Source organism: Lycium barbarum, chromosome 1, assembly GCF_019175385.1.
Source record: "Lycium barbarum isolate Lr01 chromosome 1, ASM1917538v2, whole genome shotgun sequence".
Classification (NCBI taxonomy): Eukaryota; Viridiplantae; Streptophyta; class Magnoliopsida; order Solanales; family Solanaceae; genus Lycium; species Lycium barbarum.
In genome coordinates, this window is record NC_083337.1 from 4,730,053 (window position 1) to 4,745,071 (window position 15,019).

The 15,019-nt window shown below is 35.3% G+C and overlaps 2 protein-coding genes across 2 annotated transcripts; both read right to left on the minus strand.

The window, feature by feature from the left end:
* Positions 1-944: 944 nt before the first annotated feature.
* On the minus strand, positions 945-2,564 carry LOC132630051 (signaling peptide TAXIMIN 1-like). Its single transcript, XM_060345575.1, has 2 exons — positions 2,458-2,564; positions 945-1,243 (listed from the first exon to the last, which is right to left on the minus strand). The coding sequence occupies exons 1-2, from the start codon at positions 2,562-2,564 to the stop codon at positions 1,120-1,122; spliced, it is 231 nt and encodes a 76-aa protein (XP_060201558.1). The 3' UTR covers positions 945-1,119.
* On the minus strand, positions 945-11,601 carry LOC132630042 (uncharacterized). The gene is made up of 9 exons (XM_060345563.1): positions 11,127-11,601; positions 8,768-9,009; positions 8,124-8,220; positions 6,921-7,104; positions 6,762-6,843; positions 5,824-5,872; positions 5,559-5,710; positions 2,458-5,475; positions 945-1,243 (listed from the first exon to the last, which is right to left on the minus strand). Exons 1-7 carry the CDS (start codon positions 11,517-11,519, stop codon positions 5,645-5,647), a joined length of 1,113 nt encoding a protein of 370 aa, XP_060201546.1. The 5' UTR covers positions 11,520-11,601; the 3' UTR covers positions 945-1,243; positions 2,458-5,475; positions 5,559-5,644.
* Positions 11,602-15,019: the final 3,418 nt, after the last annotated feature.

Consider the following 15,019-nt stretch of genomic DNA (forward strand, 5'->3'; position numbering starts at 1 on the left):
GTGAGTAAAGGAGCGAATTAAGGTGTGAACAAAAGTTCAAAGTTACCCTTTGTTAGTATGGTAGAAATTATTTCCTCTCCCTTCAACTTAAATGTTGGTTTTGTCCGGGTAGAGTTAGAATTCGTGACGTGCCTCCACCTACGTGTTTGCATTCTTACTGCTGAACTACTCGCTTTTTTACTACTGAACAAAGTCACTAACAGGTCTAGTTTTATATTTGACAGCACCATGTATAAACAATGTGATTCATAATAACAGTAGAAAGATGAACAACAATGAGGAGGTTCTTATGTGAAATCAAACAGAGCTGGCACTGGGTTCATTTCATAGAAAGATTGAGTTGAGTATGTAACATGCAGGTATGAGACATTCGAGAAACAAGTAAAAATGATAATTAATAGAAGGGAGAAGAAACTGATTTTTTTTTTTTGGCTTCCCATCCGATGTCCGGTACCCGCATTGGGGCCCGACTAATCCGAATTCGTGTCGGGTAGTCCCACATTGGAGGGCAAAGCACTCCCTAACAAGGGTGACTCCGTACTCAAGGGGGCTCGAACTCGAAACCTCTTGGTCAAGAGAAGAAACTGATTCAAGATTTTATGTTTCGAGGGTTTAGCAAGGTGATGTCTTGGTGGTCGTGCAACATTAAACAAATAACGTCTACCTTTTTCATTCAAATCATAAAAAACCTTTCGTCAAGAATGTTCTGTTGAAAAGCTTATCGAGAGGGCTTAGTAATTTTAATTTAGAATGACGGGAATTCTCTTAAAAATAAAGGATTAAAATATAATTTAATACATGCTCATGTTAACAGAGCGAATCCGCTATCAAGATACTTGAGAAAAAAGGCTAACCTTGTATATATGCTAGAATACTACTTATCAAAAAAACAAAAGGGGAAAAGGGGGCTTACTTGCAAGTTGAACTAATTCGACGGATGTGTGTAACTCAAAAACTAAGCAAAGCATATATTAGACAACTAATAAGTAATAACAAATTACAAAAGAAAAGCTTCTGAAACTTTTACATGCATTAAAGAGATTAAAGAAGCTTACATTAATCAACAACAATATAACCTTTTAGAATTATATAAGAGAAATTATGAAGAATGAAAAAGCCTCAACAAGGGATTTGATCAGTGAACCACTGCATAACGTGAATTGGGGCTTTTATTAACTCCAGAGCTAATTCAATCATCACAGTTACACAGAGACAACAGGGACATATGCAACTCAACGTCAACCTGTATATAATTTCACATATATAAAAAAAATAATCAACATCAACAAATACCTATTTATTCTATCTCAATTTAGATGACACTCTTCGCTTTTCGTGAATCAAATTATGTAAACTTTGATCAATATCTTATTTTTTTTTATTATATTGACATGAAAAGAGTACAAATTATAGTACTTTTTGTATAGTTTTTTAATATTAAAATTTTAAAACATTTAATTGCTCTAATCTAATACTCTCTGTTTAGCCAAACTTCTGAAAAAGCCAAAAGTGTTTTTTTCCACTTCAAAAAATGCTTATTTTTAGAAAGTTAACGTGTTTGACCAAAGTTTTAGAAAAAATATAAGTGTTTTTAAGTAGTAGCAAAAACTGTTTTTTAGAAACTAAAAAAATGTACTCTCTCTGTCCCAGTTTATGTGATACACTTTCTTTTTAGTCTGTCCCAAAAAGAATGATACATTTCTATATATATTTAGAAATAATTTAACTTAAACTTCCCCTTTCACCCCTAATGAAATAATTTACAACCATATAAATATCTATGAATTGTTTTAGACCACAAGTTCAAAAGTTTTCATTTCTTTCTTAAATTCCGTGCCTAGTCAAACTATATCACATAAATCGGGACAGAAGGAGTAGCTTTTCTCATAAATAATTTTTGAAACCTTGGTCAAGCACACATTACAATTCCAACATTGGCAAAAGTTTTCTTCAAATTATTTAGCTAAACATGAAGTGTTGCTCTTTTTCAAAAAAATCATTTTTTTAAAACTAAAATTGGCAATAATTTAGCTTTGAAGATTACAAGAATTAACTCTCCTCTCCAAAAAAAATCATTTTTGAAACACACTTTTAACAAAACAAGGTACTTGGCCAAAATTGGCTATAATTTAACTTTGAAGATTACAAGAATTAACTCTCCTCTCCAAATATTCATTTTTGAAAAAAACTTTTAACGAAACAAGATACTTAGCCAAAATTGGCAATAATTTAACTTTGAAGATTACAAGAATTAACTCTCCTCTCCAAATATTCATCTTTGAAAAAAACTTTTAACAAAACAAGATACTTAGCCAAAATTGGCTATAATTTAACTTCGAAGATTAGAAAAATTAACTCTCGATAACTGAAAAGTATCACATAAATTAGGACAAGCGAGAGTAATAAACCGATCTGATATGCCAAGTTTAATAACAAAAAAAAAAAAAAAAAACTCACCCGACTATCCAGATGATGATGCCAACGAGAGAGACCATAAGTGAAAGCAAAGCAAAAGGTAGGCCTAAAAGAAAGGCCAATGGCCTACAACTATCTCCACAACACATTATTACTGTTATCTTTTAGTCTTCTATATGCAGAATTGTGAAGTAAAATAGAGTCTCTATGCAATATGTGCTTTGGCAATAATAATAATGATGATGTTCTATACAGAAACCGTCTATAGCACGTATAATAATAATAGATTCGGATTTTATTGATATTTTAGTCAAAGAGAGTGATGGTTCATTGGATGCTATATTGGAGTAAATATCACAAAAGGTCACTCGATTATGAGAAATTATATTGTAAAGTTATTTAACTTTATTTTGTATATATAAAATCAGTCGAATTTGTTTGGTATAAGAAAATCTGACATGATAAAATAAATAAATTGTTTATATCAGGTAAACAAAAACTCCACAAATAAAACAAAATTAAAGAAAACTATCTTAGAATTGAGTATCCAGCAACTTTCGGCTTGATAATAATAATAATGTTCTGTATAATAACCGTCTATAACACGACTGCGTACTAGTAATTAGATTCGGATTTTATTGATATTTTAGTAAAAAGATAATGGATGCTATGTTGATTGATGAGGAATAAGGCTGCAGAGAAAAAGAAGATGGACACGTTTATTTGCTGATTCTTTACGTGAAAGTGATGGTTATAATTTTTCTAAATTTCGGACTTCCTACCTCCCATGTATGATAAAAAATTAAATCGGAATATCTACTTTTTTGGCGATAACATATCAAATGTAGTCCCACAAGTATAAGTGGGATCTGAAGAAGACAGAATGTACGCAGACCTTACATGTAAGCCCTCAACTCGAAAGAAAAGACTTGTGTTATATTTACAAAAACTTTTTATAAATGATGATATATTAACATTGCCTCGGAGTGGAGCCCGAGGTGTGCAAAGGGAGTTAATTACACACTCTTCATTGAAAAATTATATTGTGTAGATAAGGTAAAAGTGATCCGTTTTGCATATATTTAAATTGTTGAATGCCCTTACTAGAATAAAAAATAAAAATAATAAAAAGTCTGAATCCCCTTACTCTAATTTCTGGCTTCGCTACTAGCCTTAGAATAAGGTATTTGTCCACTTCATCCCATTTTATGTGATAGTGTTTGACTAGGCACGAATCTTAAGAAAAATAAATTGTGATTTAAAATAAGCTATAAGTATTTGGATAGTTATAAATTACGCATTAAAGGTAAAATAAGAATTTAAAAATCAAATTATTAAATATAAAAATATATATATTTTTAGAACAGATCAAAAATAAAGGTGCGTCATTTAATATAAATATTAGAGTTGAATTGCAAGACAATGAGAGCTGTGAACCCCACATTTCGTCCAAAAGACCAGCTTTAACGTAATGGTCTTACACTTTTTATGTTTAGATTGAACCTTTATTAGAAAGACACAGATTGATTGTGAAATGTGGTTATTCGGTTTGGATTTCTTAAAAATTTAATTTATATATATTGACACAGTATAAATAATTTTTATACAGTCAATACATCTTTATCAATTTAACAGGTTTATATATATATACCAACTAGATTTACTATAAATTGTTAGTTGATGTTATATGTCAACTTATTCGGATGTGTAAACGAAAAAGATCATGATACACTCTCAGCGCGCATAATTTAAACTTTAAATATCTACCTACTACTAATCTTATTCTTTGATTTTTCACCCAATGGCTGGTATTTGCTTTGACGCTCACGGTTAATCTGAATTTGCTCTGTGTAAACCCATTAAACGAGGAAGCACTTCCTACCATAATCTTTTCATTCTCAAAGTTCAAACCGAGACCTCTGGCTAAAGAAAGAGGAGTCTTATCCATCCCACCACAACCCCAGGTGATTTTCTATTTTTTTTTTCTTTTCCGTCTAACAATTTTCTACTTATTTAGAGGGTATTCCCTGTTAACAACATGGAAAATAACTGCAAAAACATGATCTTTCTTTCTCAAAGAAGTAACTTATTTATTCATTTCGTTATTGGAAATCAAATGTTTCACGTTATTGGAATATATAGGAAAAATGAAAAAGCAAAGATCAAAGTCGATTTGCTTTCTTTTGTTTGGCTTTAGGAGAATTCTTGATCTTATGGGCGCCTAAAAAGTTAAAACGTAGAAATATGACAAGACTATGGGCAGAGATGGATTCAGAATTTGAACTTAATGAGTTCGAGTTAAGAACTCTACCATTACTTATTTGATTTACTAGGTTCAAATCAATTATTACTTATTTAGTGAATACATTTCAAGCCAAAGCAACTAAGTTCGGATGAACCCATAAGTTGAACGCTACATCCGCCCTTGACTACGAGCACAGCTGCTTGCTAAAGATCTACTAGAAAGTTAATAACGTTGATATGGAACATGAACAGATTATTCCCCAGACATAAATGGGATCTTTAGTTTAACACTCAATTTACAAATTTTTGGTAATTTACAAACATACAAACTAACAACATCTCCAGAAAAGATAAAAGCAAAAAAAACTGTACTACTTATGTTTGGATACCCAAATACCTGCTAGAGGAAGAAAAATTACTATAGCCAATTGTTTTACCCAAATGCCACCATAACTAACATGAGAATTATAATTTTGTATCTAACACAAGTATTTCTAGTCATAGCATAACTTCAAGCCAGAGAAATCTTCAAAAATATAGAGCCAGGATTTCTAACAAGTCAATTAAAGAAAATGCTGGAATGCATATTTGTTTGTACACTAAAAGCTGCAGTTATAAGAATAGGATTCAAATATTTACATACAGGACATTACAAAAGATATTATTTTTACCTTATTTGTACAGTATAATTTTTGACGGGGATTCAACTGAACCATCGTCCTTGTATGTGGCTCCACCACTGCTGAAGACCTCAATCTTATGTCAAGTTCTGTCACAAGAAAAGGCCATATTCGATCCAATCTGATGCCATCCGGTCTGCAAACCATCAGAAGTTAGCTGGAAATTTTAAGATTGTGAGGTCAATAGTCTAGGCTCTGTTTGATTTGGGAAGTACTAACAAACTAGTTCTCGAAAATATTAGCAGGAGTTGTTAACTGCTGCAGTAATTTGCTCTTCAAGTAGAATCAGTTCCTCGATATAGGAATCATCGACTATCTAGACTCGCGTTCTCCTTTTCCATAGCAATTATGCATTCCAACCGATCATAAACCTGCATTGTTTTCCATATCCTCACACTTCTCAGATGTAATATAGAACATAAAATAATCTACGAAATTAGGAGCTTTCTAAATTTCCCGTCTTGAGGTACAAGGATTGGTATACCTGAGATAGCTTCTTTTGCTTATCTTCTACACTTGAAGAAGGATCATACCTAGGTACCAAAAATACAGAAATACTCAGTTTTATCAGAGAATAAATGTGATCTATAAAATGAGAATGACAAAAATGGTCCTTTATCTTTGGAAGTAGGTACAAAATAGTCTCTTAAGTATCACTTGAGCAGTTTTGGTCCTTTAAGTTTGCCAAAAGTGAGCATTTTGGTCTCGTCAGATATTTACCAAAATAGGATTTAAATTCAATCGGAACTGTGAAACAACAACAACATACCCGGTGAAACTAGGAAGGGTAGAGTGTACGCAGAACTTACCCCTACCTTGAGAAGTAGAGAGGTTTCCAATAGACCCTCGGCATAAGGACAAGCAATTCAAAGCACAACCAAAATAAATAAATAAAGGAAACGAATTGGCCATGGTACAATACTATAAAAGCATGATAGAGCAGTAACAATCACAAAAGGAGTAGTGACAACCACAAATTAATACGACAATCGAAATACAGGAACAACAAAGAGTAGCAGAAATCAATTGGAACTGTGAAAATAAAAAATATTTAACGGGAACTCACAGTTGGATGTACAAATTTTGTACTTTATGTTATTTTTGTTTCTATTTCAAGAGTCTGGTGTAACTTAATGAGGTGTAATTTCTGGTATTTTTTGGTGTCAGGTGTACTTTTCTATGTTGCGGTTGCTGGAATTTTGATGGAACTTCTGGTGTATCTGGTTAAATTTTTTCCCCACGATTTTTTGTTAAATTTAACAATCAAAGTAGGGTAATAATTGATTTGAGGCCAAAAGCGCTCACTTTTGGCAAACTTAAAGGACCAAAACTGCTCAATTGATACTTAAGGGATATTTTGAACCTACTACCAAAGATAAGGGATTATTTTGTCATTTTCTCTCGATCAAACTGTAAACTTACCATTCTCGTGGAAGACCAGCTTGATCTCTAGCCGAATAGTTGAATGGTCCTTTTAACTCCACGTTATATTCCTCTAGTAAATCTGTAAAAAAATTGGTGAATTCACTGAAGAAACTGGAGAATGCCTACACGGTAAAAAACGGATACAATAAAATGGACCTCTAAAAGTTGTGCAAGGGGTACATCCCAGTTTCTCACAAACCAAAACGAACCAGAAGACGCCCACAGCCACGTGTGCAACTTCTTCATCGGCAATTCTAGCCACAATATTGGAAGTTCTATGGTCTCCAAAGCCAATTAGCTTTTGCACCAGCCGAGGGCCCGCATCAAGACCTCTCGCTTCCTATAGCAGTAATGAAATTCATGAATTCACATAACATAACCATAATGCAGAACTGCCAATACAACAGCAAGAAACAAGCACGCACATCTCGAAACCACAATTTGCATACCCAACCCCCAAATTGAAAGAAGATCGCATCAATTACCAGATATTTGGCCAAAGGAGCACATGCGTATATTTTTAATAGGTTTGAGCACATCTTTGTTAATACACAAGATAAAAGGAATTTCCAACTATATAACATTTCTTGTGATAATGAAAATTGTAATAAAATTTTGCCTCACGTAGGTGCAGAATAAGCAGTACCAACCAACCATTCCTAGAGTCAATTCTATGACACAAGCGGCTATACAAGTGCCTTTGAAGACTTTCTTCAAAAGCTTCTTACAGCTATACTACACATCCATCTTCAAAGCAAAGCACAAAACTAATAATAGAGAAAAGAACTAAAGCTCTTGACAAGTAATTCAATATGCAAGCTTATAGATTCCAACAGAGGAAAACATAATTATAACTCAGTCTGTTGAATTGAGGTATCCCAAGATTACTAAAGTTTGTAAGAATAAATCTTCTAAGATTTCTAATCATGCTAACTGCCTAATTCCCAATAGGATATGGTTATAAATGATCTATGAAAAATGCAACGATGCTTCATCCATGATCCACCCTTCCGTATTTCTCATCATCTTTCCTCCAAAAGTTACTATACTTCGTAACTACATCTCCTAGCGTATCTAGAAATCGTCCTCATCTAACTACTACTATTACTTAATAGACAATACTTGCCTAATTCTAGTTGATTCTTATTTTTCCTTGGCTCAATCTCTTGCCAATTTAAACACACTTACTGTGGGACTTCCTGGAGATCGATAGCATAATCACACAGCTTTAAAATGTGATCTCGAGTAATCAAAGATCAATAAGCAGAATAAATTGAGCAATCCTCAATACATAATACTCCAAAAAGTTAACGCAATTGATTTATCATTCTTATCTTTGTAAAAAAAAAAGTGGAGGACCTGGACAAGTGGGATTGAAGCTAGCCGTGCAGCAACATTGTTTGAAGATTTCTCACACTCCCTCCAAAGCAAATTATGAGCAGGCATGTCACCGTAGCTGTTTAATTAAGCAAAGGATATAAGCATCCACCTTATGAAATACAAAACTTTTCATGCCAAACTTGAAAGGTATATTCATTGAGAAATGATAAAAATGGCAGCTTATGTTTGAGGGTAGGTTCAAAAAAGTCCCTTAAGTATGCACTTAACATTTGACGAAAACAGTAGAAAACAAAGATTTAACAATAAACACCAAGAAAGTCCCATCAAATCCTAAAATATGCAACACAAAAAGCTACACCAGACACTAAAAAGTTTTAAAAATATCAGAAATTGCACCTCAAAAAGCTGCACCAGACTCTATAAATAAATCAAAAATACGAAAATAGCAGAAACTGCAAATTTTACCTCTAAATGCGAGTTCCCGCTTATTTCCTTTTTTTCCCCAATAAATCTAACGGACAGAGTTAAGCAAATATTTTGAAGGGGACGAAAACTGTTAACTTTTGGCAAACTTAAAGGACCAAAATTGTTAAGTACATGCTTAAGGGACTATTTTGAAGACCATTTTTTTTCTTTTCATTTTCTCTATATTCATTAATCACCTGACTCCAAGCTCAGATAATCTCTGGGAACACCAAGCGAAATGACGACTCTCATCATCAGCCACATGAGCAAAATCAGCAAAGAACCCAGCACCGAGAAGATCACTGTATGGTGAGAAACGGACAACAGTATCCCATGCCAAGTCAATAGCATTTAACTCCACATGAGCAAGATTATGAAGCATATAGGCATTGAGAGATAAACCCGAGTGTTTAGGAGACGGAATTTCCTTGGGTGGAACCTGTACTCAAGAATCAGAAACATGTAAGCTAAAGCAACAAAATCATTGGTGAAAGAACCACAAGGAAATAAAAACACCAACATCTTAGATTTTGATTGAACTCCATTTAGTGCTAAGATCCGTACAGATGAAGCATTGCAAGCAGGTGCACATAAATATAGTGATATCTAGGATTGGAAGGAAGGAAAAACAATTGAAATATCATTTCCGTTATCAAAACAAAAGTTGAAAGAAAAGATAAACCATTTGCACTAAACATTCAAGTCCCGAAGCTCTAATGTACGTCAATGGTAGACACACACACATATATATGAATCCTCATTGACCATGTTACTCCATTTAAACTCATTTCATGCCAATATTATGCAAATATAAATAAAAAAGAATTAGAAATTCTCTATATTTTCTAAACCTATAAATCTCTGAAAGACTAAATCACTCCTACAGAGTATAAGACTACTTAATTATGTGTGTGTGTGTGTCTTTAAACTTCAAAAACTATATATGAATGTGTGTGTATATACACACAGTTCCAACTGAATATTGTAGCGTGAAATATCACTGAAGCCACTAGTCTTTGTGTCAATAGCTATGGATTTGTAAACAATATACATTTTTAAATTTCAAAACTACATATATATACATCCGCCTATGCCAGTATGATAAAGTGAAGATCAAAATTCAAACAATCAAATAAATTCAGGTTAAACATCTAAAACCATCAATAAGTCTAAAGCTCACCCCTTTGCCCGAACCCCCGCCACCCCCAATCCCATCCCAACCCCCATAGTGTTTTGTTAGATAACTTATAAATGCTCTTGGAGTAATATTATTTTGCTTATTTACCAAAAACTAGAAAATAAGTAAGAAACCCACTTGTTTTCTAAGTAAGAACACATTTTCCTGCATACCAAACACACCCTATGTCTTTTTTTTTTTTCTTTGAATACACACCCTATGTCTTTATGATAAAGTGACTGGCAAAATCATCAATAAAAGTAAAGCTCACCCCTTTGCCTATTAATCTCTTAAGAAAACATATGAAAAGAGCAAAATGTGGTACATTGAACCTCATTTAACTGCCAAGAAAATGTAGAAAAACAAACTAGTTGAGGTTTTTCGGGTCGAGCAGGCCGACCCAGGGTTCAAAAGTTCCAACAAATAGTCCCTCTTCAATCCACAAGTTCCATAAGTGGCATCCCAAATTCATACTCTCCTCCCCACCCACCACCCACCCACCCAACCCCGCCTACCCCAAACACCAACTCCCCACCCTATCCCACCCCGATAATGTTTTGCTAGATTAATGCTCTTGGGATAATATTTGTTTTGCTTACTTACCAAACACTAGAAAATAAGAGACCGACTAGTTTTCCTAAGAAAACATTTTCCTTTATACCAAACATACCCTATGTCTTGCCTAGTGCGGGTTACCTCTCCTAAGTGGTTTGCGAGCTATTGCATAGGAGCTGGGTTTACCCTGTGCGCACCCGAAGGGTAGCGGCTGTGGGTTCCCATGTCATAAAAAAAACATACCCTATGTCTTTATGACGAGCAAAATTCAAGGTTAAACATGAAACGTCTGATAAAAACCATCAATAAGACTCCTTTGCCTGAACAATTCTTAAGAAACCAAATAAAAAGAGCAAATCAGGTAAACTGAATCCCATTAACAAAGAAAATTAACTTCCAAGAAAATGTAGAAAAATAAACCAGTCCAGGTTAAACTCATGATAACACCTTATAGAAACTATCAATAAAAGTAAAGTTCACCCCTTTAACCATACATTTGTAAGAGCCCGTTTGGATTGGCTTACAAGTTGCTTATAAGTTTTCAGCTTTTTTGAGTGTTTGGCTGGCCAGCTTAAAGTCATTTTGTGCTTAAAATAAGATAAAAAAAATAATTGAGCCCATTTGACTTAACTTATCTAAAGCAGCTTATAAGCTCAAAATAACTTATAAGCCAAAAAAAAAAAAGTTAAACTACTCAACTTATTTTTTTTTAGCAGCAGCTTATAAGCATAAGTCCATCCAAACAGGCTCTAAGAAAACAAATAGAAAGAGCTCATATAACATAGAAAATTAACTTCCAAGAAAAAGTAGAAAGAAAAACAAACCAGTTGGGGTTTTTCGGGTCGGGCAGGCCGACCCGGTGGTTCAAAAATTCCAACAGGAAGACCCTCTTGAATCCACCTACAATAAGCTAAATGGGAAAGTTTAGATTTCATTAAAGGATCACTTGTACAAAGAACAGCAGCACCCATTTCAGCAAGTGACGTGGCAGATGAGATTGAGTCCAATGAAGTTGATTCTTGAAGTAGAATATCAGGTCCATTGGGTCCCCAAAAACGGTTGTGGTTAAGGCAAGTGTGTCTCCAATTGTTTAGACCTGTCCATTGGTTTGGTAATCTTGGGTAATTAATGGTTGACATGGTGTTGTTTTTTGAACTGGAAATGGACCTTAATGAGGTGGAAACTATGGGTCTGAATTTGATACATCCCATTGCCATTTTGGGATGAAGAAATTTGAGGTTTTTGTCAAGTGTGAAGACAATGGTAACTAGAAAGACTGGAAATTTTTAGATTGAAATAGTGGCACATACTAACTTGTACATAAAATAATTTTACTAAACTATTCCTAATTAAATAAATATTAAGATTTGATTATATAACACTTAATAGGGGCAAATATGAAAAAATAAGGGTAAGTCTTTCTTGATTTGCTAAGTAGACTCTTTTTTTTATCCAAAAAAAAGCTAAGCGAATTCCTTTTTTTTATCCGGAGAGAGTAGCAAATACTATAGTGGCAACAATAGTGTGGCGTGATTGATTAGGCACATAGTTTAAAGAAAGAAAAGAATGACTTTTAAAATTTAAGCTCTACAGCAAGTTATCGATAATTGTGTGGTTGTAACTCATTTAATTAAGAGTAAAATGTGAAGTTTTAAGTTAAATTATTTCTACATATAGAATGTAAATTTTCTTTTAACAGACTAAAAGGGAAAGTATATTATATAAATTGAGACAGCGAGATTACTACTGTACTAGCATCGACCTCTCCGTAGAAAATTTCACGATACCTCATAATATAGAGATGGCAGTCATACTTTCATGAACTCTTGAACGAAGGAGGGGACAGAGACATTGTGTTGGGAGACTTGGAGCACTCGGATAGGCGTCGCAACCTTGGATATTGTAGCCTTGTAGGAGTACAAAGGTTGAGGAGGTTAAGGGAGCTGTTCGTAGAATGCGCAGGGGAAGAGCGACCGGACCTGACGAGATTCCTGGGAATTTTGGAAGAATGCAGGCAGGGTAGGCTTGGAGTGGCTGACTGGGTTGTTTAATGTCATTTTCAAGACAGTGAAGATGCCGGAAGAATGGAGGTGGAGTACAATGATTCCCGTGTACAAGAACAAGGATGACATTCAAAGCTGCAACAACTATAGAGGTATCAAGCTGCTAAGTCACACTATGAAAGTGTGGGAAAGGGTGGTGGAAATGAGGGTGAGGAGAGGTGTGTCTATTTCAGAGAACCAGTTTGGATTCATACCGGGGCGCTCGACTACAGAAGCCATTCATATTGTAAGGAGATTGGTAGAGCAGTATAGGGAGCGGAAGAGGGACTTGCACATGGTATTCATTGACCTAGAAAAGGCCTACGACAAAGTGCCAAGAGAGGTCCTATGGAGATGCTTGGAGGCTAAAGGTGTACCTGTGGTGTACATTAGAGCGATAAAGGACATGTATGATGGAGCTAAGACTAGGGTAAGGACGGTAGGAGGAGACTCGGAGCACTTCCCTGTTATGATGGGGTTGCATCAGGGATCAGCTCTTAGCCCATTTCTATTCGCCTTAGTGATGGATGAATTAACGCGACAAATATAAGGTGAGGTGCCTTGGTGTATGTTGTTTGCGGATGACATAGTCCTGATTGACGAGACTCGCAACGGAGTTAACGATAAGCTGGAGGGCTGGACACAGACGTTGGAGTCTAAAGGATTTAGATTGAGTAGGACCAAGACAGAATACTTGGAGTGCAAGTTCAGTGGCCTACCGCGTGAGGCTGACGAGGAAGTGAGGCTTGGTACCCAGACCATTCAAAAGAAAGGAAGTTTCAAGTATCTTGGGTATATTATACAAGGAGATGGGGATATCGACGACGACGTTTCACATAGTATTGGTGCAGGGTGGATGAAATGGAGGCTCGCCTCCGGAGTACTGTGTGATAAGAAAGTGCCACCAAAACTTAAAGGTAAGTTCTACAAAGTGGTGGTTAGACCGACCTTACTGTACGGGACGGAGTGTTGGCCAGTCAAGAAATTTCACGTTCAGAAGATGAAAGTCGCGGAAATGCGAATGTTGCGGTGGATGTGTGGGCACACTAGGAGGGATAGAATTAGGAATGAAGATATCCGAGACAACGTGGGAGTGGCATCGGTGGAAGACAAGATGCGGGAAGCAAGGCTCAGATGGTTTGGGCATGTGAAGAGGAGAGACACAGATGCCCCAGTGCGGAGGTGTGAGAGGTTGGCTATGGACGGTTTCAGGAGAGGCAAAGGGAGGCCGAAGAAGTATTGGGGAGAGGTGATTAGACAGGATATGGCATAGTTTCAGCTCACCGAGGACATGACCTTAGATAGGAGGTTGTGGAGGACTTAGATTAGGATAGAAGGCTAGGTGGCTAATCTTTTCACCATAGTAGTTGTAGTTTTGCTCATTTGTTTATTGCCATTTGATTTCTGCATTGGATTGCTGCTTATATTTGTTGAGCTGTTGTACTTTGGTTATCTTAGTTATCTATAGTAGTTAATGCTCCTTTCCTTCCGAACTGTTCTACCATGACTTTCTCGCTTTTGTTATTCCTTGCTTTCTTATTGTTTTCGATATGTTTGGTCCTATCTAACCTTTTGTCTTGTTTTTCCTCTCTTGTTCTCCTCTCTTGAGCCGAGGGTCTTTCGGAAACAGCCGCCCTACCTTTCAAGGTGGGGGTTAGGTCTGCGTACACTTTACCCTCCCCAGACCCCACATGGTGGGATTATACTGGGCTTGTTGTTGTTGTTGTTGTACTCTCTTTTGTTGTTACATACGGTTTCTTGGGATTCTGATTTCTCCAGTTGGATTGTAAATGATGCACTTGTATCTTATGAACATGTAAGACGTATTCTGAAAAGTAATAAAATGAAGCTATTTACGGATTATTTTTTTTCACCTGCATGTACGGACGGGTCTCCGAACTTCAAACAATTTTTTGCTAGCCTAGTACCCGAATTAACCAATTTTTGCACTTAAGGACTATTTTATTTTATCCAAATTTAAAGGATTATATTAGCGTCTAGAATTGTATAAAGTTCAAGTAACCTTTTATACTTAAAAGATAGTTCTGTTCTTTTATTCAACTCGAAATATATATATATATATATGTGTGTGTGTGTGTATCCGCCGACCTGGCTGGAATGCTGCTTTATGCAAAGTAGTAGTATTTATTTACATTAGTCTGAAATGTGCTCTGAAGAGGGCATAAAAATGCGCATGAAAAACATATGATTGACTAATATTAGGAGCAAAATTTTCATAGTTAAAAATGAAGTTAGGTCTCCTTTTTTGGTACGACAAAATTTAAGGTGCATGAGATGAATTTACATAGGAGAATCATGGTCAAATAAGATTTATATATATAACCGACTTCAACTTATTTGAAAAACTACGACGCAGTTATAATGGACTAGGCAACATCGACGGTGTATAGTCATTCCCAAAGGCCAAAAGTTGAAAAACTCCAGTATAAGTTTGGAAGGGAAAAGGGGAAGTGGAAATGGCAAAAGTTTACATGACAGATCCTAATACAACCCTAATTCCCCCAAAAGAAAAAAAGGAAAGAGGAAAGGGTTGTTCATTCAAAATACTAAAATTGGGGAAAGGAAGATATTAGTTAATTGTCCTGATTGGTTTATTGCTACTTCATTGAAACATAGGATATGTACAGAGCACCTAAAAGTTGTACAATTTAAGA